We start from the raw sequence: 25,542 nt of genomic DNA, 5'->3' as shown, positions 1-25,542 counted from the left end.
TCTTGCATTTCAAAGGTGATGAAAACAAATACAAATAAAAAACATTTTTCTTTGTATTGTCTTTTACCCGATCTAATGTGTTATATTCTCCTACATTAGTTTCACATTTCCACAAACATCAAAGTGTTTCCTTTCAAATAGTATCAAGAATATGCATATCCTTGCTTCAGGTCCTGAGCTACAGGCAGTTAGATTTGGGTATGTCATTTTAGGCAAAAATTGAAAGAAAGGGTATGATCCTTGCATTGCACCTGTACTACCATTACTGTACCTCAATTCCACCTTGCAAAGTTTGCATTTCCTTCTCATTTAACTTCTCAGAGTATTACCATACAGGACTTTGCTGCTCTCGCTTGCCTTTCTCTGCCATGTTTCCAACTATTAACAACGATGATGTAGTGGTGGAGAGTCGACTCCAAAATAATACCCGGTGTCAACTCCCATTTCTGAGTGTCAAGATCACGGAGGAGACTGATTAGTTGCCGTACTTCCAAGAACACAAACACACATCTTTCATTGCGAGCTAGCGAGGGACGGAGAGCGAGGGGAGGAGCACAGTATAGGCAGGTTGGCCACCAGGTAGGCGTCAATGTACACTATTACTCAACCGCTTAGACACTGGTGATTTATCAGAAAGACACATGCTTGAAGACCTAATGGAAGCCATGCCATGATAAACAAGGTTTCAGAGATTGTTATTGTTTTGGTAACCTTTTTATCCAACCATCATCTGACAACGTAGTCACAGTTCACTGACCATCAGGCAGGGGAAGTGATGGAGGCTGCGGCCTACTTTAAAGTTACCTCGCTACTAGGTAGCTATTCTCTTTTGTAACTCAAAGGAGGGCTGGGTGACTCAGAGAAACAGAGAAAGAGAAGAGAGAGTTAGACTCAGTACTGAAGAACATAATCTACCACAACATCACCCACAGGCAAGTGAGGCTCATCTTTCAACACTGCCATCTGTAGTCCCCTTATAACTTGACCGCTCATAACTCACCCGCTCCTCAACCCCATATAACTCATCCCTCCCCTCAACCCTGATGCTTCTTTAAAAATACCACATGCATGTAATGATATCATGAGTGTCAACAGATCCACAAGGCTTCTTAGCCCTGTTGTTTACTTTCTACATATTAGTTGAAGGTATAAGTACTGAGATCCAGACAAACACAGATGGATTACCTGTACACTGCAATGAAGGTGAGGTGATTTCATGCTAGAGCCTACAATAGCAGTGTTTACCGGGAACGTGATAACTGGAAATGTCTGGGAAATTGCCTTTGAAAGTTTATCGCAGTGCACAGGACATTTATCTGCGTTGGTTTGGATCCCATCCTAAGTGTCCCTACGATTCAGAACAAATGTCCAGTTATAAGACATTTTCATGAGACCGTAATGATGGGAGGCTGTCCATGCATGTCTTCTCTTAAAGGCTCAAGGTCCTTCCCTGTAATGTATCCTTGACTGTCACTGAGGAGGTTGTCTTTACATTTACTCGGGACACTAATTAACACTATTACATTCCTATGGTAGCTGGGGGGAAAATCTGATGAGGGAAATCTGATATTTAGGATACAAATGATCTCAGAGTTTGAAACTTAGAGAGAGTACCTCAACCTCTCACTCACCCCCACCCCCACCACACTCTCTCACACATACACACACACACTCTGTCCTTGACTTTTTACCTCCACCTCAACATTTCCACCGTCTTCCATCATCATACAGTGCCTTGCAAAAGTATTCATCCTCCTTGGTGTTTTTCCTATTTCGTTGCATTACAACCTGTAATTTAAATTGATTTTTATTTGGATTTCATGTAATGGACATTAAAAAAAATGTCCAAATTGGTGAAGTGAAATTTAAAAAATAACTTGTTTAAATTATATATATTTTTTAAATGGAAAAGTGGTGCGTGCATATGTATTCACCCCCATTTCTATGAAGCCCCTAAATAAGATCTGGTGCAACCAATTACCTTCAGAAGTCACATAATTAGTTAAATAAAGTCCACCTGTGTGCAATCTAAGTGTCACATGATCTCAGTATACATACACCTGTTCTGAAAGGCCCCAGAGTCTGCAACACCACTAAGCAAGGGGCACTACCAAGCAAGCGGCACCATGAAGACCAAGGAGCTCCCCAAACAGGTCAGGGACAACGTTGTGGTGAAGTACAGATCAGGGTTGGGTTCTAAAAAAATATCAGAAACTTTGAACATCCCACGGAGCACCATTAAATCCATTATTAAAAAATGGAGCTGGGCTTTACGGAAGGGTGGCCAGAAAACAGCAATTGCTTAAAGAAATAAATGAGCAAACACGTTTGGTGTTCGCCAAAAGGTATGTGGGAGACTCCCCAAACCTATGGAAGAAAGTACTCTGGTGGGATGAGACTAAAATTTAGCTTTTTGGCCATCAAGAAAAACCCTATTTATGGCGCAATCTCAACACCTTTCATCACCCCGAGAACACCATCCCCACAGTGAAGCATGGTGGTGGCAGCATCATGCTGTGGGGATGTTTTTCATCAGCAGGGACTGGGTAACGGGTCAGAATTGAAGGAATGATGGATGGAGCAAAATACAGGGAAATTCTTGAGGGGAAACCTGTTTCAGTCTTCTAGAGATTTGAGACTGGGACGGAGGTTTACCTTCCCAGCAGGACAAAAGCAACTGCAAAAGCAACACTCAAGTGGTTTAAGGGGAAACATCTAAATGTCTTGGAATGGCCTAGTCAAAGCCCAGACCTCAATCCAATTGAGAATCTGTGGTATGTCTTAAAGATTGCTGTACACCAGCAGAACCCATCCAACTTGAAGGAGCTGGAGCAGTTTTGCCTTGAAGAATGGACAAAAATCCAAGTGGCTAGATGTGCCAAGATGTGCCAAGAGACTTGCGGCTGTAAATGCTGCAAAAGGTGGCTGTACAAAGCATTGACTTTGGGGCGGTGAATAGTTATGTACGCTCATGTTTTCAGTTTTTTTTGTCTTAATTCTTGTTTGTTTCACAATAAAAAAATATTTAGCATCTTCAAAGTGGTAGGCATGTTGTGTAAATCAAATTATACAAACCCCCCCCCAAAAAAAATATTTTAATTCCAGGTTGTAAGGCAACAAAAATGCCAAGGGGGGGGTGAATACTTTCGCAAGCCACTGTAAACCTTTGGTGTGAAAAATAATACTGGATCCTGCTCTGCTCAAGAATGAGTAGGGTTCACACACACACACACACATTTTGTTGTGGTGATTTACGAGGTGATTGCAATTAAAAGGCCCAGTGGATAGAGCAATAGAGCCAGTCAATCTGAGATGAAGGAGCCGGTCCTAAGCTCTGTTATCCCATTAACCAGCTATAATGAAGCAACTGAATAGCAGTGGCCGGCTTTTTCACTCAGTCTAATTGCGTCCCATGATCAGAAAAACTACCCCAGGAGGATGGAGCTCCTTTTCATTCAGATATAATCAGATAGGCGCAATCATGGCAGGGGAAACCAAAAATTGATTTTCTATCTATCGTTTTAGAGTAGAGCTTTTGTCGGTTGATTTGGAGAACAGGTAAATTATTAAATGGGGCTAGGAGGTGGAAAGGGGCAAACATTTTCAAAAACAGCATTGTTGAACGGTCAATTCGGCAAACCACAGTCTGTATTGTCTCTCTTTCATGAATTGGCATTGTTTTGGTTCTAAGTATTGTGTGCTAGAAAATTCTTTATCTAAAGAGACACAGCAACAACAAACACTCAGTCAGCCAGGAAAGTGAGAATAATCTAACTGATGTTTTCTGTGTTCTTGTGAAGAGTTGAGGCAAGTTACCTAATGGAGTGGCCATACTGTCTTATTCACATCCAGACAGGTTGCGATATCTAGATAAGATGAAAGAGAAACAAAAGTAGATCGTAAACAACCGTCTCATTCCCTGAAGCAAAACTGACAGGGAAGCAGCACACAACACAACACAACGCACACAAACACCACGCGCTCGACCAGTTTCCTGAAATTAGACAGGAGTACTAAGATTCTGTGTTATTTTTAACTGGTTGGAAGAATAGAGAACACTGTCTGTAATTGTTGAGAGGTGCAATAGAGACATTTTGTTAGTTGTCTTTAAGCAGTGCAAGCATCAGACATGATAACAGTGAGTGTTCATTTGTTTTTAATGGTGGGAAGCTGTTTTGTTATTATTCATTTAACTTCCTGGATATGGAGATAAGGCACTAAACAATCCCCCCCCACACATACACACACAGTCAGTCAGTCTCTATGTTCCTCTCTCTGCAGGGTGTCTGGTAAGATGAGTCAGAGCAGTGTGGAGCTGGACCGGAGTAGCCAGCAGGGCTCCGTAGAGAGCCTGTCCTACAGTCTCTGTGGCCTGGGGAGCAGCAGCCTGCCTTCAGCCTCGATTGACAGCCTGCCTGGAGGTTCCAACAGAGCCCTCTCTGATTCTGGTGAGTACAGCCACCCGCCGGGACACAAAAACTAGAGACAAGAGATACAAGAGCAGAACAAAAATAATTAATTGAGCGCTACACACAAGGCTGTGCGATTTTTTGGGGGGCCAGATATTGCAATTGAGATTATGAGTTGCGATTTTTAAACATACATACTGTGGTAACTAAATATAAAACCAAGTGAAACAAATATTTTCCAACATTGTTATAGGCTACATATGATAATAGATAGAATTATTACACCTATATACAGTGGATGTCGGAAGTTTACATACACTTAGGTTGGAGTCATTAAAACTCGTTTTTCAACCACTCCACAAATTTCTTGTTAACAAACTATAGTTTTGGCAAGACAGTTAGGACGTCTACTTTGTGCATGACACAAGTAATTTTTCCAACAATTGTTTACAGACAGATTATTTCACTTATAATTCACTGTATCACAATTCCAGTGGGTCAGAAGTTTACATACACTAAGTTGACTGTGCCTTTAAACAGCTTGGAAAATTCCAGAAAATGATGTCATGGCTTTAGAAGCTTCTGATAGGCTAATTGACAGAATTTGAGTCAATTGGAGGTGTACCTGTGGATGTATTTCAAGGCCTGCCTTCAAACTCAATGCCTCTTTGCTTGACATCATGGAAAAATCCAAATAAATCAGCAAAGACCTCAGAAGAAAAATTGTAGACCTCCACAAGTCTGGTTCATCCTTGGGAGCAATTTCCAAACGCCTGAAGGTACCACATTCATCTGTACAAACAATAGTACGCAAGTATAAACACCATGGAAAAATGCAGCCGTCATACCGCTCAGGAAGAAGACGCGTTCTGTCTCCTAGAGTTGAACGTACTTTGGTGCGAAAGCGCAAATCAATCCCAGAACAACAGCAAAGGACAACTTGTGAAGATGCTGGAGGAAACAGGTACAAAAGTATGTATATCCACAGTAAAACGAGTCCTCTATAGACATAACCTGAAAGGCCGCTCGTCAAGGAAGAAGCCACTGCTCCAAAACCGCCATAAAAAAGCCAGACTACGGTTTACAACTGCACATGGGGTCAAAGATCGTACTTTTTGGAGAATTTTCCTCTGGTCTGATGAAACAAAAATAGAACTATTTGGCCATAATGACCATCATTATGTTTGGAGGAAAAAGGGGGAGGCTTGCAAGCCGAAGAACACCATCCCAACCGTGAAGCACCGGGGTGGCAGCATCATGTTGTGGGGGTGCTTTGCTGCAGGAGGGACTGGTGCACTTCACAAAACAGATGGCATCATGAAGAAGGAAGATTATGTGGATATATTGAAGCAACATCTCAAGACATCAGTCAGGAAGTCAAAGCTTGGTTGTAAATGTGTCTTCCAAATGGACAATGACCCCAAGCATACTTCCAAAGTTGTGTCAAAATGTCCTAATACCCTGACAACACCGCTCGCTTCGCGTGCGCGAGCTTTGCAAAATAAATGTAGGAATATATGTTATTCAATTATTGCACCCACACTGCTCGCTCGCGCGCGCCTACAAGAGTCTGCGTTGCCAAGGGCTAAAACAGAGGTCATTCCAATTTCTGACACAGATCGCGCTGCAAGTCCTGCCTCTCCCATCTCCTCATTGGTTTATAGAAGCAGGTACCCATGTGCCATCTCCTCATTGGTTATACCCACGTGGGTGATTGAAAGACAAACTGTTTTGCCGGTTGTCGTGGTAATACTATGAAAGTGTAGATGGCAATCACCATATAAGTTCAAAGATGAAAAAGCTTGGAAGGAGGAGAGATGACTAGAAATGATTCGGGTGACCGTTTTATGTGTGGATTAATTGTCGGAGTAAAGGACCTTGTGCATTTCAGGTAAAATAACAACTCAATGTTTATATCACAGGACAAATTAGCTAGCAACAGCAAGCTAGCTAAATAGGACAAATTAGCTATCAAGTGCAAGCTAACTAGCTATATTGCCATACATGTTTAATGCTTTTCGACCTGTCCCCAAAGTAATGTCATTGGTTCAGAGTTTGTTTTGATATTTTAACCTGCATGTCGTGATCGCGTTTGGTGTAGGGGGACAAAGTAAATGTATGCACGATAGCGCACGTGCGCAGCCGGTTTGGGTTCCGTGTAAGGACAACAAAGTCAAGTTATTGGAGTGGCCATCACAAAGCCCTGACCTCAATCCCATAGAAAATGTGTGGGCAGAACTGAAAAAGCGTGTGCGAGCAAGGAGGCCTACAAACCTGACTCAGTTACACCAGCTCTGTCAGGAGGAATGGGACAAATTCACCCAACTTATTGTGGGAAGCTTGTGGAAGGCTACCCAAAACATTTGACCCAAGTTAAACTATTTAAAGGCAATGCTACCAAATACGAATTGAGTGTATGTAAACTTCTGACCCACTGGGAATGTGATGAAAGAAATAAAAGCTGAAATAAATCATTCTCTCTACTATTATTCTGACATTTCACATTCTAAAAATAAACTGGTAATCCTAATTGACCTAAAACAGGGAATTTTTACTCGGATTAAGTGTCAGGAATTGTGAAAACTGAGTTTTGGCTAAGGTGTATGTAAACTTCTGACTTCAACTGTATTAAAACACATTTTTATTATCTAAATAATGTGCTCTAAGCAAAGCATTTCATTAATTAATGAATAACATAATGAGTTCCTTATTTCTATTTTACCATTGAGTTCTTAATTAACGTAAGTTAATTATTTATTCAGGTACCCATAGGCTACAGATGGAATAGGAAGCTTATGATTGTGTAATTATGTATAAGCAGACTCAATCGTTATTATAATTGAAATGATAAGACAAAAACATTGAACACATAGGTCACCGATTGCAAGGTGCAGCCTCTGTCCAAAACATTGGAGTTTGGTCCAGTCATTCAACGTTTCAACTTCTCCCTTCATTTTGTTATACAGTGTTGGGAATGGCGACTTGGGGAAATATGTGTATCTCCTGTCCGGCTTGTTCATCATCTTCTTGAAGCCATCTTTGCTGACTGTGTAAATAGGAACATTTCTTTAAGCTATGTGATAGGGGATAGCCTCTGTGATTTCTATGTCTGTAATCAATGCCTGTTTCGGCGGCTGGTTGTGGCTGAGGGGCTTTCCTACTGTCAGATGTTTTTTTCCACCATGCAATCATCGTAAAGTAGGGGATGGTTATTCTTCAAGTGATTTAATACATTTGTCTTGTTGTCTCTTGTTGTTGCCACAACTCTGAGCCACTTTTTACACAACACTTCAATTTGGTTGACATCGGTTTGCCTGTAGCCAAAATACTGCCATACCACTGAAGGTGTGCCCTTCTTTGGCACACACACACACACACAAACACACACAGGTAAAGCCCTTTCTTTCCTCACCAGAGTCTAACTGCACGCTTTAAGCAGGGACTTGTTCTTCCGGCGCCGACAGAAGACAGAGATGGCCGCCTGGCTTCGCGTTCCTAGGAAACTATGCAGTGTTTTGTTTTTTTTACATGTTATTTCTTACATTAGTACCCCAGGTCATCTTAGGTTTCATTACATACAGTCGAGAAGAACTACTGAATATAAGATCAGCGTCAACTCACCATCAGTACGACCAAGAATATGTTTTTCGCGACACGTATCCTGTGTTCTGCCTTTCAAACGGGACAACGGAATGGTTCCCATGCAGCGACCCAAAAAAAACGACTCCGAAAAAGAGGGAAACGAGGCGGTCTTCTGGTCAGACTCCGGAGACGGGCACATCGTGCACCACTCCCTAGCATTCTTCTCGCCAATGTCCAGTCTCTTGACAACAAGGTTGATGAAATCCGAGCAAGGGTAGCATTCTAGAGGGACATCAGAGACTGTAACGTTCTTTGCTTCACGGAAACATGGCTCACTGGAGAGACGCTATCGGAGGCGGTGCAGCCAGCGGGTTTCTCCACGCATCGCGCCGACAGAAACAAACATCTTTCTGGTAAGAAGAGGGGCGGGGGCGTATGCCTTATGGCTAACGAGACATGGTGTGATGAAAGAAACATACAGGAACTCAAATCCTTCTGTTCACCTGATTTAGAATTCCTCACAATCAAATGTAGACCGCATTATCTACCAAGAGAATTCTCTTCGATTATAATCACAGCCGTATATATCCCCCCCAAGCAGACACATCGATGGCTCTGAACGAACTTTATTTGACTCTTTGCAAACTGGAATCCATTTATCCGGAGGCTGCATTCATTGTAGCTGGGGATTTTAACAAGGCTAATCTGAAAACAAGACTCCCTAAATTTGATCAGCATATCGATTGCGCAACCAGGGGTGGAAAAACCTTGGATCATTGTTACTCTAACTTCCGCGACGCATATAAGGCCCTGCCCCGCCCTCCTTTCGGAAAAGCTGACCACGACTCCATTTTGTTGATCCCTGCCTACAGACAGAAACTAAAACAAGAGGCTCCCACGCTGAGGTCTGTCCAACGCTGGTCCGACCAAGCTGACTCCACACCCCAAGACTGCTTCCATCACGTGGACTGGGATATGTTTCGTATTGCGTCAGATAGCAATATTGACGAATACGCTGATTCGGTGTGCGAGTTCATTAGAACGTGCGTTGAAGATGTCGTTCCCATAGCAACGATTAAAACATTCCCTAACCAGAAACCGTGGATTGATGGCAGCATTCGCGTGAAACTGAAAGCGCGAACCACTGCTTTTAATCAGGGCAACGTGACTGGTAACATGACCGAATACAAACAGTGCAGCCATTCCCTCCGCAAGGCTATAAAACAAGCTAAGCGTCAGTACAGAGACAAAATAGAATCTCAATTCAACGGCTCAGACACAAGAGACATGTGGCAGGGTCTACTGTCAATCACGGACTACAAGAAGAAATCCAGCCCAGTCACGGACCAGGATGTCTTGCTCCCAGGCAGACTAAATAACATTTTTGCCCGCTTTGAGGACAATACAGTGCCACTGACACGGCCTGCAACGAAAACATGCGGACTCTCCTTCACTGCAGCCGAGGTGAGTAAGACATTTAAACGTGTTAACCCTCGCAAGGCTGCAGGCCCAGACGGCATCCCCAGCCGCGCCCTCAGAGCATGCGCAGACCAGCTTGCCGGTGTGTTTACGGACATATTCAATCAATCCCTATACCAGTCTGCTGTTCCCACATGCTTCAAGAGGGCCACCATTGTTCCTGTTCCCAAGAAAGCTAAGGTAACTGAGCTAAACGACTACCGCCCCGTAGCACTCACTTCTGTCATCATGAAGTGCTTTGAGAGACTAGTCAAGGACCATATCACCTCCACCCTACCTGACACCCTAGACCCACTCCAATTTGCTTACCGCCCAAATAGGTCCACAGACGATGCAATCTCAACCACACTGCACACTGCCCTAACCCATCTGGACAAGAGGAATACCTATGTGAGAATGCTGTTCATCGACTACAGCTCGGCATTCAACACCATAGTACCCTCCAAGCTCGTCATCAAGCTCGAGACCCTGGGTCTCGACCCCGCCCTGTGCAACTGGGTACTGGACTTCCTGACGGGCCGCCCCCAGGTGGTGAGGGTAGGCAACAACATCTTCACCCCGCTGATCCTCAACACTGGGGCCCCACAAGGATGCGTTCTGAGCCCTCTCCTGTACTCCCTGTTTACCCACGACTGCGTGGCCACGCACGCCTCCAACTCAATCATCAAGTTTGCGGACGACACAACAGTGGTAGGCTTGATTACCAACAACGACGAGACGGCCTACAGGGAGGAGGTGAGGGCCCTCGGAGTGTGGTGTCAGGAAAATAACCTCACACTCAACGTCAACAAAACTAAGGAGATGATTGTGGACTTCAGGAAACAGCAGAGGGAACACCCCCCGATCCACATCGATGGAACAGTAGTGGAGAGGGTAGCAAGTTTTAAGTTCCTCGGCATACACATCACAGACAAACTGAATTGGTCCACTCACACAGACAGCATCGTGAAGAAGGCGCAGCGGCGCCTCTTCAACCTCAGGAGGCTGAAGAAATTCGGCTTGTCACCAAAAGCACTCACAAACTTCTACAGATGCACAATCGAGAGCATCCTGGCGGGCTGTATCACCGCCTGGTACGGCAACTGCTCCGCCCACAACCGTAAGGCTCTCCAGAGGGTAGTGAGGTCTGCACAACGCATCACCGGGGGCAAACTACCTGCCCTCCAGGACACCTACACCACCCGATGTTACAGGAAGGCCATAAAGATAATCAAGGACATCAACCACCCGAGCCACTGCCTGTTCACCCCGCTATCATCCAGAAGGCGAGGTCAATACAGGTGCATCAAAGCTGGGGCCGAGAGACTGAAAAACAGCTTCTATCTCAAGGCCATCAGACTGTTAAACAGCCACCACTAACATTGAGTGGCTGCTGCCAACACACTGACACTGACACTGACTCAACTCCAGCCACTTTAATAATGGGAATTGATGGGAAATGATGTAAATATATCACTAGCCACTTTAAACAATGCTACCTTATATAATGTTACTTACCCTACATTATTAATCTCATATGCATACGTATCATCGACTGCACCCCCCCCCAACAGCAACTCGCCCAAGCCTTCCCCATTTCTCCTTCTCCCAAATCCATTCAGCTGATGTTCTGAAAGAGCTGCAAAATCTGGACCCCTACAAATCAGCCGGGCTAGACAATCTGGACCCTTTCTTTCTAAAATTATCTGCCGAAATTGTTGCCACCCCTATTACTAGCCTGTTCAACCTCTCTTTCGTGTCGTCTGAGATTCCCAAAGATTGGAAAGCAGCTGCGGTCATCCCCCTCTTCAAAGGGGGAGACACTCTTGACCCAAACTGCTACAGACCTATATCTATCCTACCGTGCCTTTCTAAGGTCTTCGAAAGCCAAGTCAACAAACAGATTACCAACCATTTCGAATCTCACCATACCTTCTCTGCTATGCAATCTGGTTTCAGAGCTGGTCATGGGTGCACCTCAGCCACGCTCAAGGTCCTAAACGATATCTTAACCGCCATCGATAAGAAACATTACTGTGCAGCCGTATTCATTGATCTGGCCAAGGCTTTCGACTCTGTCAATCACCACATCCTCATCGGCAGACTCGACAGCCTTGGTTTCTCAAATGATTGCCTCGCCTGGTTCACCAACTACTTCTCTGATAGAGTTCAGTGTGTCAAATTGGAGGGTCTGCTGTCCGGACCTCTGGCAGTCTCTATGGGGGTGCCACAGGGTTCAATTATTGGACCGACTCTCTTCTCTGTATACATCAATGAGGTCGCTCTTGCTGCTGGTGAGTCTCTGATCCACCTCTACGCAGACGACACCATTCTGTATACTTCCGGCCCTTCTTTGGACACCCTCCAGGCAAGCTTCAATGCCATACAACTCTCCTTCCGTGGCCTCCAATTGCTCTTAAATACAAGTAAAACTAAATGCATGCTCTTCAACCGATCGCTACCTGCACCTACCCACCTGTCCAACATCACTACTCTGGACGGCTCTGACTTAGAATACGTGGACAACTACAAATACTTAGGTGTCTGGTTAGACTGTAAACTCTCCTTCCAGACCCATATCAAACATCTCCAATCCAAAGTTAAATCTAGAATTGGCTTCCTATTTCGCAACAAAGCATCCTTCACTCATGCTGCCAAACATACCCTTGTAAAACTGACCATCCTACCAATCCTCGACTTTGGCGATGTCATTTACAAAATAGCCTCCAATACCCTACTCAACAAATTGGATGCAGTCTATCACAGTGCAATCCGTTTTGTCACCAAAGCCCCATATACTACCCACCATTGCGACCTGTACGCTCTCGTTGGCTGGCCCTCGCTTCATACTCGTCGCCAAACCCACTGGCTCCATGTCATCTACAAGACCCTGCTAGGTAAAGTCCCCCCTTATCTCAGCTCGCTGGTCACTATAGCATCTCCCACCTGTAGCACACGCTCCAGCAGGTATATCTCTCTAGTCACCCCCAAAACCAATTCTTTCTTTGGCCGCCTCTCCTTCCAGTTCTCTGCTGCCAATGACTGGAACGAACTACAAAAATCTCTGAAACTGGAAACACTTATCTCCCTCACTAGCTTTAAGCACCAACTGTCAGAGCAGCTCACAGATTACTGCACCTGTACATAGCCCACCTATAATTTAGCCCAAACAACTACCTCTTTCCCAACTGTATTTAATTTTTATTTATTTATTTATTTTGCTCCTTTGCACCCCATTATTTTTATTTCTACTTTGCACATTCTTCCATTGCAAAACTACCATTCCAGTGTTTTACTTGCTATATTGTATTTACTTTGCCACCATGGCCTTTTTTGCCTTTACCTCCCTTCTCACCTCATTTGCTCACATTGTATATAGACTTGTTTATACTGTATTATTGACTGTATGTTTGTTTTACTCCATGTGTAACTCTGTGTCGTTGTATCTGTCGAACTGCTTTGCTTTATCTTGGCCAGGTCGCAATTGTAAATGAGAACTTGTTCTCAACTTGCCTACCTGGTTAAATAAAGGTAAAATAAATAAATAAATCCTGATGTAATACATGTATCACTAGCCACTTTAACTATGCCACTTTGTTTACATACTCATCTCATATGTATATACTGTACTTGATACCATCTACTGTATCTTGCCTATGCTGCTCTGTACCATCACTCATTCATATATCCTTATGTACATATTCTTTATCCCCTTACACTGTGTATAAGACAGTAGTTTTGGAATTGTTAGTTAGATTACTTGTTGGTTATTACTGCATTGTCTAGAAGCACAAGCATTTCGCTTCACTCGCATTAACATCTGCTAACCATGTGTATGTGACAAATAAATTTGATTTGATTTGAGGGACACTTGTGATTGGCCAGCATGCACAAGCCATGCAGAGAGTGAGAGAGTTCGCTTGTGATTGGTCAGCATCCTCTGTGCATGTGCAGACGTAGGATCTACAGTTTGCTACAGCAGGAAATTAATCCTGCCGCAAAAGGAAATGTGAATTATTATGCGGATTATAATTAAATGGACATTTTTGTAGGGGTTGATACATTTTTCGTAAGGGAAAATCAAGTCTGAAATTTCAAAGTGTAAATCTCAACTACACTACAAATGTTTCATTTCCTGCATTTAAGATCCTGCGTCTGTAGAGAGTGAATGAACAGAGTCTAGCGCATCTTATTGGAGGAGGTACCGTAGTCTTTTGTTGTTGTTGTATTAACGGAGTGTCAAAGGAAGGAGAAAATTGCAGCCTCTTGCAATAATGTAAAATAATTGTGCCCAAGAGTTGGTCCTGGGGGAAATCTTGCCCTTTATACCATGTTACCTGATTAGGAAAAACGGCTTCACTTGTTTTCCATTTGTGGCACCACATACTAGAAGGAAGCCATCTAACTAGGTTGAGATTGAGAGAACAATCAGAAGAGGAAAAGGCTACTGCAGATATGAGGTTATAGTAGCAGAAGTCCAGCGTTCATTTCTCTGTCCTTGTGTGTGTGCCTGTCTCTCTGTCTGTGTGACCAGCCTTAGTTTTGAAATATACTTTTCCCAGATAGACAGACAGATTGAATCAGTGTTTGAGTGCAAGTGAGTGTGTGCGTGTGTCTAACCCTGCACACTGCTGGCTGAGGTCTGACGCACCATCACTCTTGTCTGGCGTCACTGTCTTCGTCTCTCCATATAAGCCCAGGGGATGCAACCCAAATGGCACCTCGTTCTCTATGTAGTGCACTACTTATGACCACAGGTCTCCTGGCAAAAGTAATGCACTCAAAAGGAATATGGCGCCATTTGGGACACTTCCAGACAGTATGTAATTGCCTCACTTCCTGGGAAGTGTTTGAAGAGATAATTATGGGACTTTGATAAGGAGGAAAATACGGGCTTTTGCTGCTCCATGCAGACATGCCATCTTTCCTTTAGATTTCCGCTCTGGAAACTCACTCATTTAGTCAGTGTTAAAAATGTGACTCTATGACTCTATTTCCTACGGTGTTCACTACTTTTGACCAGAGCCTGGTCTGGTCTGGTCAAAAGTAGTGCACTTTGTAGGGAATAGGGTGCCATTTGAGAAGCAGCCTTTCTGTCAACAAGCACACACTTACCCATCTCTCTGGGTTAGACTGTGGAGGTTCACATTCTTTATATTGTACTCTTTAATTCACCATTTCCTAATGGTATAGCACAGCAGACATGTTGATCATCATATTGAACTCCCTCACTACGCCCTCTCAGGGAACTTTGAATAGATGAAATGTGACTAAGATGTTAGACGTTATAAGGGAGAGACACTTAGACACAGTGATAGGATGGGTACAGCTAGCCAAAGTCATCCAGGCAGATGCTGTTGTGGATAATGTACTTTAATGTAGGTTTATGGGTGACGGGTAATTTACTCTAGGTCTATGGGTGAGGGATAATGTAGCTTGCTCTGTTGGCTAAGATGGTTGGCTTTGAGTTGCTGGGCAGAAGATCGCTAGTTTAATTCCCACTCGGGGCAGAACAGAATGCAATCTGTTACATATGGATAATGTGCGGTATGTTTATGGAAAACGTACTATAGGTTTATGGGTTAGGGTTAATGTACTGTAGGTTTGTGGGTGAGGGGTAATGTGCTGTATTGGTAATGTACTATATATTTATAGCATTCTGGGTGAGGGAGGCACAAGGACACAAAGCTCCAATTATAAGAATCAATACAGGCGCCTGAGGCGGTAGGCTCCTAGTTCAACAGTAACGACTAGCGGCAGTTAGTCGCTCTCCTCACTCTCCCTATTGCTCATACTGGGCATGTAACGATTCACTAATACGCATTGGTTCCTAGTTCAAATGTTTAAGATCGGGACCCCAATCCAATCCAGATCTAGCATGCATCAGTCAGAAAATCAATTCAAAGGTGACGAATCGTCGGCTAGTTTTTTTTCTTTCTTCTCAAATAACTTTCTTTCTACCTTCTGAAAATACCGCTCTTATAAATGCGTTGATAGTCCCTTTGCGTGCCGAACAACCCCAGGGAATACCAGTAGCCTAGTGAAACTGCACACTGTGCCCAGCTTCGCGCACTGCCCGAAGAGAGGTCTATTTCTGATCTTGTAGCTGCGGGGCACCTTCAGCATTCAAATGCTTGTAAAATGGCTTGCACAATATTAGGCTTTATTAGTTGATTGACAACCAATATCATTTTCAAGCTTATTGTTATCAAATGTGCTGTTGAAAATGGTGTTTTACCAGAATAGAATTAAGCTACTAGAGACACAACTCGGATCTGGCTATAGCCTACCTGTAGATCGAGGCTTGCGTTCGATTTTATTTTGATTGTTCAGGTTCACCATCAGCAATAGTTTGGATAGTTTTGCTTTACACAGTCAGTGTATTCAGAAAGTATTCAGACCACTTTTACTTTTTCCACATTGTTACATTAGTCTTATTCTTTAATGGATTTAATAAAAAATAAAAACTCAATCTGCACACAATACTCCATAATGAGAAAGCAAAAACGTTTTGAGCTCAATTGAGCTCAAGTGCATCCTGCTTCTGTTGATTATCCTTGATGTTTCTACAACTTCATTGGAGTCCACCTTTGGTAAATTCAATTGATTGGAAAGGTACACCTGTATATGTATATATATATATATATATAAAAACAGAAATAGTCCGTAGAGCTCCAAGACAGGATTGTGTCGAGGCATAGATCTGGGGAAGGGTACTAAAACATTTCTGCAGCATTGAAGGTCCCCAAGAACGCAGTTGCCTCCATCATTTTTAAATGGAAGAAGTTTGGAACCTCCAAGACTCCCTAGAGCTGGCCACCCAGGCAAACTGAGCAATCGAGGGAGAAGGCCCTTGGTCAGGGAGGTGACCAAGAACCCGGTGGTCACTCTGACAGAGCTCAAGAGTTCCTCTGTGGAGATGGGAGAGCCTTGTAGAAGGACAACCATCTCTGCAGCACTCCACCAATCAGGCTTTTATGGTAGAGTGGCCACACGGAAGCCACTCGTCAGTAAAAGACACATGAAAGCCCAATTGGTTTGCCAAAAGGCACCTAAAGGACTCTCAGACCATGAGAAACAAGATTCTCTGGTCTGATGAAACCAAGATGGAACACTAAGGCTTGAAACCTGGCACCATCCTTGCTGTGAAACATGGTGGTGGTAGCATCGTGCTGTGGGGATGTTTTTTAGCGGCAGGGGCTGGGAGACTAGTCAGGATCAAGGGAAAGATGAACGAAGCAAAGTACAGAGAGATCCTAGATGAAAACCTGCTCCAGAGTGTTCATGACCTCAGACTGGGGCAAAGGTTCACCTTTCAACAGGATAATGACCCTAAGCACACAGCCAAGACAACGCAGGAGTGGTTTCAGGACAAGTCTCTGAATGTCCTTGAGTGGCCCAGCCACAATTGGCCCAGTGTCGTCCAGATAAGGGGAGGGTTTGGTCGACAGAGATGTTGTTGTTCAATCAGGCTCTAGCGACTCCTGTGGCGAGCCGGGCATACTGCACACTGACAAAGTCGCGAGGTGTACGGTGTTTCCTCAGACACATTGGTGGACTGGCTTCTGGGTACTGTGTCAAAAAGCAGTGTGGCTGGGTTGTGTTTCGGAGGACGCATGGCTCTTGACCTTCGCCTCTTACGAGTCCGTATGGGGGTTGCAGTGATGGGGCAAGACTGTAACTAGAAATTGGGTGCTTCACCAATACTTATGTGATATTTCCAAAAATGTTTTCTCTAAAAACCTGTTTAAGCTTGGTCATTGTAGGGTCTTGTGTGTAGATTGATGAGGGGGATAGAATAAGGCTGTAACATAACAAAATGTGGAAAAGGTCAAGGGGTCGAATACTTTCCGAATTATCATTCCATTATCAGGACAGCAAACCCTTTTGGCGAGCAGCACTGCTTTGCCAAAGCAAGAGGAGAAGAGAGGCTTACTCAGTAAAAACCTCAAAACGATCAAAATCATTTGATCATTTGAATCCAAAGTTGTGCTATATGTTCATTGGTCATTTCATAGACAAATATTGATACATTACTAGCGCAAACACTTAGAATCTGCAGAAATGACACGTTAGTGGGTGCTTGCGATTTCAGATAAAAAAATTCTGATAGTGGTGTGATAGATGCCCAGTCTCCCTTATGGCTCAGCTTGGGTTCTTACATACACCACACACACACACACACACACACACACACACACACACACACACACACACACACACACACACACACACACACACACACACACGCGCTTCAGAGAAGTCAGCTCAGAGTTGTTTTCTAGTGTGAGATGTTTTGATCAAATGTTTTTTATATGTATATGGATTCGGCAACTGTTTGATCAGAGAAGTGTTGATGCTGCTGGTACTAGTAGTTCTCCAGTGTTTAAGTAAATTCAGTATATAAAAAAAATGTAAATGTGCTTCAAATGTAATATTTTATCTTGTGCCTGTAGCCTGTCTCTGTGTGATATCCAATATCAACATGAATACTGATGACTTCTCTCTCGCTCTCTACAGGTTCCCACGATGCCCCTCGTCTGTCGTGCGCCTCCCCATTTCCCAGAAGCCCCATGGACTCCTCTCCAATGTCTCCTCACCCTGACCCGTTCCCTAGCAACAACCTTTCCAACCAGCTGCAGCCACCGCCTCTCCCCGAGAAGAAGATGGTGAACCGCACTGTCTCCGCCCCTGACAGCGCAGCCGGGAAACCCCTGTTCTGGGCCTTCCCCCGCCTCCCCTTCACCGGTGGTTCCGAAAGCAACGCATCTCGTCCAGACGTACCATCCCTGTCCAGCCTCCCATCCTCCCCTGTCGACCCCCGTCCCCTCTACTCCTCCGAATCCCTAGAGCGCTGTCATGGCCCTCCGGGTCGCCCCCTGCACTCCCGGACCCTGGACGAACCCCTGAAAGTACGTGGTCGACTCGGAGGACACAGCCGGGGCAGCATCACCTCCTCCTCCTCCCCCCAGCTCAGCGGCCCTCACCTCTCAGCCTCCGGGCCCAGCCACGGCTCTAGCCTGCAGCTGCAGACCCTGCTCAGTAACATAGACAGTAGAGAGGGCATCTACTCTAAGCTGGGAGGCCTGTACGCTGAGTCGTTGCGGCGCCTGGCTCTGAAATGTGAGGACCACTTCACCCGCAGTCAGAAGAACACGCTGCGCTTTGATGAGAGCAACTGGTCCCTGTTCAAACTGACCTGTAACAAAGCCAGCTGTAATGCAGGCGATGCTGTGTACTACTCTGCTGCCTGCGCCTCCGACCCATCTAACTCCTACGCTGTCAAGGTGACAACATTAGATACCTTTCATCTCCATAGCTCTCTGTGTTCTCAAGTTTTACACTACACACACAGTCAAGGTAACTGAATACAAACTTTCTTAGTTAACCTTTATCTAGGCCCCTTTTAGGTCAGAAGAACGCTTTCCCTAGGGAGATATGTCTATCTGTGTTCTTGAGTTTCAAAGTGGGATTGTTTTGGGGGCCAAGCATGTGGTGCTTGACAATCAAAATGTTTTGCTATCGAGGACTCTGGTGTTTAATGTTTATAATAAGTCTGAAAGACAAAACAACAAGGCTGAGAATATATTTAGAGGGGGGGGGACGTGTGGAATTATAAACAAGCATGTGGCGAGGATGTGTGGAATTATACACAAGCATGTGGCGAGGACGTGTGGAATTATAAACAAGCATGTGGCGAGGACGTGTGGAATTATAAACAAGCATGTGGCGAGGACGTGTGGAATTATAAACAAGCATGTGGCGAGGATGTGTGGAATTATAAACAAGCATGTGGCGAGGGTGTGTGGAATTATAAACAAGCATGTGGCGCAGGGTGTGTGGAATTATACACAAGCATGTGGCGAGGGTGTGTGGAATTATAAACAAGCATGTGGCGAGGGTGTGTGGAATTATAAACAAGCATGTGGCGAGGGTGTGTGGAATTATAAACAAGCATGTGGCGAGGACGTGTGGAATTATAAACAAGCATGTGGCGAGGGTGTGTGGAATTATAAACAAGCATGTGGCGAGGATGTGTGGAATTATAAACAAGCATGTGGCGAGGACGTGTGGAATTATACACAAGCATGTGGCGAGGACGTGTGGAATTATAAACAAGCATGTGGCGAGGATGTGTGTGTGTGGGTGAGAGACATAATTACCGTGAGAAGAGGTTCTTTCTAATCTGTAGTTTAAATTCAAACTCCATTTTTATTTTTATTTTACCCCTTTTTCTCACCAATTTCGTGGTATCCAATTGTTTTTAGTAGCTACTATCTTGTCTGATCGCTACAACTCCCGTACGGGCTCGGGAAAGACGAAGGTTGAAAGTCACGCGTCCTCCGATACACAACCCAACCAAGCAGCACTGCTTCTTAACACAGCGCCATCCAACCCGGAAACCAGCCGCACCAATGTGTCGGAGGAATCACTGTGCACCTGGCAACCTTGGCTAGCGCGCACTGCACCCGGCCCGCCACAGGAGTCGCTGGTGCGCGATGAGACAAGGATTTCCCTCCCGGCCAAACCTTCCCTAACCCGGACGACACAAGGCCAATTGTGCGTCGCCCCACTGGCCTCCCGGTCGCGGTCGGTTACGACAGAGCCTGGGCGCAAACCCAGAGTCTCTGGTGGCACAGCTGGCGCTGCAGTACAGCACCCTTAACCACAGCGCCACCCGGGAGGCCCTCAAACTCCTCTCTGATTGGATTGTGTATGTTCAGACTCCCCTGTGATTGGACTGTGTAAGTTCTACTCATCAATCAAGGTCATCTTCCTACCTTGTTAAAGACTAGCTCGCTAAACAATAAAACCTGTCCAATGAAGTAAGCCGACCCCTTAACAAGCTTTTTGACTGTTTAGAGAACCAGAGGGAGCCACAGCCCCTTCACTTTGTGTATGTACCAAATGGCATGTTATTCCCTACGTAGTGCACTACTTTTGACCATATAGGAGATAGGGTGCCATTTGGGACAGATTTAGTTTGTTCTCTGAGGGAAGAGAAGGAAGGTCCCACCATTCTAGTGTTCCTCCAGGGAATGTACTGTAGCCTGCCGTGGAGGGAGGAGGGTGTGCTGCTCTGCATTCATTCTGACTGACCTTTGTCCCAAAGTCATTAGCAACGTGTAAATCCAGAGCAGGGCCCTGTGTGTTAAGGGAGGTTTGCTGCAGAGGCTCTGCATAGTCTTTCCTAATGTCTCTGTGTCCATTAATCTTTTCATGCCAGCCAGGATTTACAGTTATACACACGCCTGTTGTCAAGGCCTGTACACACACACAGACACACACACACACATATATCAAAGATCCCCTCTCTCTCACACACACACAGTGTATGAAATAATCCAGCCTTCATATTAATCATCAGACCGTCCCAAATAACACCCTATTCCTTATATAGTCCACTACATTTCCCTATGGGCCCTGGTCAAAAGTATTGCACTATATATGGGAATTGGATGCAATTTGGGAAGTACCCTATGTCATATCAGAGCTTACCCTATTCCCAATATAGTGCACTACTTTTGACTAGGGTCTATAGGACTCTGGTCAAAAGTAGTGCACTATATAGGGAATAAGGTGCAATTTGGGATGCAACACACAGTGTTTGGCTTTTCACGTATTGTACATGATGAAACTCATTCATCATAGCTGCCATAAGTGTACCAGTGTTTGTCTGCTTGAAAACAAGATCGGAATGAATGCAGGATTTAAAGCTTGGTGACAGCGAGTGAGAATACTAAATCACACCAAGTGCAAGTAGAGAATGTGTTAATGTCTCTACTTGTAGTAGTACAATAAGGGGAAAGACTCTTGCAAAGTCTCTTGTGACAGACGAGTAGCGTGCAAGCACACAGGCGAGATTTCATTCTGGATGCAGAGATAGTATACAACTGCTTCAATATAACTGAAGTATTTCCACATTCTGTCCACATCAGGGCTTTGACTCTTGTCTATCAATGTAATTCAAGTATTTTCTCCACTATGCACATTGTGGTCTAAGCAGTCTCTTCCTCCTCCACTCTGTTCTCTGAAAGTGCCAGGCAGACATTTTCCTAATTCTCTCCACATCATGTCGTTGACTCTCCCCTCCTCCATTCTCTACCTAACTATAACCAGTATGTTTCTCTCTCTCCCTCCAGATCTGTAAGAGCCAGACCTCTGAAGCCAAGCAGGGTCACCTCTACGGCTTGTCTGTCCAGCAAACCCTCCCGCCCCACTTCAACCTCCAGCAGGACTGTGGTCACTTCATCGCCTGCGTCCCCCAGAGCATGCTCCCCCCTGATGAGGCTTCACTGCCCCTCGGGCCCAACCCCACGCAGGGGGACAAGGAACGCGTGGTGGTTATCACCCAGGAGGTGCCACAGCAGAGTACGGCAGACTTCGTGAAGGAGTGGGCGTCCTTCCACCAGGCTCAGCCAGAGGTCAGTTGTCTGTCTGCGTCTCAAATGGCACCCTAGGCCCCTGGTCAAAAGTAGTGCACTATATAGGGAATATGGTGCCATTTGGGACACTCATAACTTTCTTCATTTTTGCTTTAAGCTTTCAGCCTTTAAAAATAATCTTGTTTTGATGTACAGAGCTTCGTGATTTCTGATGAATAGCGTTCTACTATTGAAATGTTGTTTTTATCTAGGTGTACGAACGGCGGGTCTGCTTCCTCCTGCTGCAGCTGTGCAACGGTCTGGAGCACCTAAAGGAGCACGGGGTCACACACCGCGACCTCTGTCTGGAGAACCTTCTCCTGATCCCTCACCGTCGCCCCCTGCAGGCCAACCCCAATGCCCCCTACGACCAGAAGCACCTCCCCCGCCTGGTCATCGCCAGCTTCGCCAAGGCCAAGCAGCGAAACACTGAGGATTCCGCTGCCAATGATCCCCGCATTAAACGCGACCACGCCCGCCTGGCCCCGGAAATCGTGTCGGCCGCCCAGTACCGGAAATTCGACGAGTTCCAAACGGGAATCCTGATCTACGAGCTGCTCCACCAGCCCAACCCATTCGAGGTGAGCCCAAAACTGAAAGAACAGGACTACAACTGTGAGGACCTGCCCCCCATTCCTCCAGTCTCCCTCTACTCCACTGGGCTCCAGAGACTAACCCGGCTGCTCCTCCAGCCAGACCCAATGAAACGCATCCACATCCAGGAGGCCAAGCGGGTGCTGCAGAGCCTACTGTGGGGCCCCCGGAGGGACCTGATGGAGCAGCAGCGGTGGGGGAACCGAGACAGGCTGGGCCCCGGAGAAGGGCCATGCCACGAGGGCCTCCTCAACTGGCTGGACGTGAAGAGAGCCCTGCTGATGATGAAGTTTGCTGAGAGGTCTCTGGAGCCGGAGAGGAACGCAGAGTTGGAGGACTGGCTGTGTTGTCAGTACTTCAGCGCCGCTCACCCTCTGTCCCTGTGTCATACTGCTGAACTGCTCTACTCACTCAAATGACTGAAACACTGACTGGACAAACTGTCTGAATCCCAAAGCAACCCCGAGCTCCCTAGGCACTCCATGAGATCTGAAAAGATTGGATAGTTTTAGGATTGGGGCGAGTTTGTGGACAATGTGTAGAGACAATGAACCAATGCCTTGGGTTTCCCTGTATCTGTCACGGAGGATATACGAAAATACAATGTGAACCTGCTGCCTGCCTGCCTCCTTTACAACTACATGCATGAAAGCAAGGCATCACTGACTGACCATTCAGCTTCTACTGTATGTGTTCTAGTTTACAGACTGCTGTTTTGTTTACTGTATGGACTAAGGCAGACCACTGAAGATTGTCCAAAAGCACAGCCAGGCCAGGGCTGGACAGAACAGCCTAACATGGAATGGTCTCTCTGGCCAGACTGAGCATTCTGCACTCTCCACCCCAAACACAGCCCCTGTGAGAAGAGACTTGCACAGAATGGAGCAAATCAGACAAAGATTTACACTTACTATAATGCAAAGTACAAATGAACAACAGTCGAGCCAAGACATTCTAACTGTTACGGTCTTGTGTTGTCCTTAATTAATAGGACTTCTTGATACCCATTGCCCTTTGAAATAGTAAGAGCTCTCGATGGTATTTCATCCCTGTCCACTCCAGCAAGTCTTGACATAAATGTTTGATTGTGCCTGTGCAGCTATTTAACTTTTATTTGCTTATTACAAAATGTAAATAGAGGGTCACACACAAGTATTTACATTGGCCTATATTACAATGGCACATATAGTAAAAGTGTTGACACGGAGTCGACAGGTTCTAGAATGATGCTTACTATTCAGTGTAAAGGTATGATGTTGCATCTCACCTTGTTAATCCATATGGGGAATAAGGGTATTGGTCTTTAGAGAGGTAGCCATTTTAAAGGCAAAGCTGTTTTGACTGAATGGAACTAGTCTGACCTGAACCAATTCAAAATGTGTACTGCCTAATGCCACTTAATACGGTGTGTATTGCATTAGTTAAGATGGCCAGAACCACCACTGCTATGGCCCCACTTACGCCAATACTTACCTTAATATCATCTACAATTGTTGTTTTCGATATTATAAAATTGTTAGAGTGCCTTTAGTTCTCCATGTGTTATGGTGACTGAGAACTTCATTGTAAATCGTAACCCCTATACACCCTCTTCGATGTGTGAAACTGGAATTTCACAGACTAGTCTGGAGACAGATATAACTTGTACATACAGAGATTGTAGATCAACTGTTGTGCCCCACTCAAGCAGGTCTTAATAATTGCAATGGATAAGATCCATAGTGAAAGTATTTATGATATCCAATTGTTTAACCTGTATTAGTCACTGGAATGCCTTTTTGTTTTTTTGGTTACGTCCAAAATAACACTATATTACCTACATGGTGTACTACTTTTGACTAGGGCCAATATAGGGTTTTGGTCCAAAGTAGTGCACTATTTAGAGAATAGGGTGCCATTTTGGGAAGCTACCTGTGATTGGTTTTCCCTTTTTATTACTTTGTTTGTTTTAGAGGTTGATGTTTTAATGCTTCTGCTGTTGCGCTTGCTGTGTCTCCTCTCGTTTGCCAGTGCACTGCAGCAGACTGCTTCCACACACACTTTAACTTCTTAGCTTTTTCTCCAATGAGAAATATGGCCTGGGGCTGCAAAGGAAACAGTCCAAATACTGTTCTATTCCACTGCGGTTATCATTATGGGACTAGAACATTTACACTTCTCTGATGACTAACAAGTTATTAACAGAATTTGTGAGCCTCACCTGCATCTATTAATAAATTGTAAATGTTTTCACACATTCACACCATACTCCGTCTCAGTCTTTCTGTTTTGAATCAATGGGTGGAACCTGTGAATGGATATAAGTGTGCTGCTGATTATGGCCTGGTACTTTGTAAGACCTTAGCTGCTAATGAAATGGAGAAAAAAAAGGCTCGAATGCCTGAGTCAGGGAGCTGTAAGGAAAATGTGAAAGCCCATTTGTACAAAATGGTACAAATGTGGTACCAAGCAGTCAGTGGAGGCTCCTCAGAGGAGGAAGGGGAGGACGATCCTCCTCAGTGAATATCATAAAAATGTCAATTGTAAAATGTTTAGAAAGTTATCCTTTTTAAATAAAACTATACTAAATATAAACACTCCACCAAATGACTGATTAAAACACTATTCTGCCAAAAAGGTCTACAGTAGCCTTAAGAGCACTCTGTAGGGTAGCGGCCATGGTGTAGCTGGAGGACAGCTTGCTTCTGTCCTCCTCTGGGTACATTGACATCAATACAAAACCTAGGAGGCTCATGGTTCTCACTCCCTTCCATAGACTTACACAGTAATTATAACTTCCGGAGGACGTCCTCCAGCCTATCAGAGTTCTTGCAGCATGAAGTGACATGTCCACCCAATCAAAGGATCAGATAATGAATCTAGTACTGAAAGCATAACCTACAGTTAGCTAGCACTGCAGTGTAGAAAATGGTGAGTAGTCGACTCAAAGAGAGAGAAAGACAATAGTTGAACAGTTTTGAACAAATTTATTTTTTCCAAAACGAAGGAGAAGCAAGAGAGAGATTTCCTTTTTTTTCAGTTTCACTTACTTAGCAAGCAAATGCAACTACCTAGTTTAGCCTACTGAAACACCC

General features: G+C 44.8%; 1 protein-coding gene across 1 annotated transcript in view; it reads left to right on the top strand.

Annotated features, from left to right (window-relative positions):
- LOC112219603 (inactive tyrosine-protein kinase PRAG1) overlaps positions 1–24,715 on the top strand; it is a 43,165-nt gene extending 18,450 nt beyond the window's left edge. The window contains exons 4-7 of the mRNA XM_024380972.2: positions 4,282–4,448; positions 17,970–18,736; positions 21,593–21,874; positions 22,087–24,715. Coding sequence (XP_024236740.1) covers positions 4,282–4,448; positions 17,970–18,736; positions 21,593–21,874; positions 22,087–22,887 — 2,017 coding nt within the window. The 3' untranslated portion in view covers positions 22,888–24,715. The remainder of the gene's footprint in view (positions 1–4,281; positions 4,449–17,969; positions 18,737–21,592; positions 21,875–22,086) is intronic.
- Positions 24,716–25,542: the final 827 nt, after the last annotated feature.

Source organism: Oncorhynchus tshawytscha, linkage group LG20 (assembly GCF_018296145.1).
Source record: "Oncorhynchus tshawytscha isolate Ot180627B linkage group LG20, Otsh_v2.0, whole genome shotgun sequence".
NCBI classification, from domain to species: domain Eukaryota; kingdom Metazoa; phylum Chordata; class Actinopteri; order Salmoniformes; family Salmonidae; genus Oncorhynchus; species Oncorhynchus tshawytscha.
This window is presented reverse-complemented; position numbering and strand designations above follow the sequence as displayed.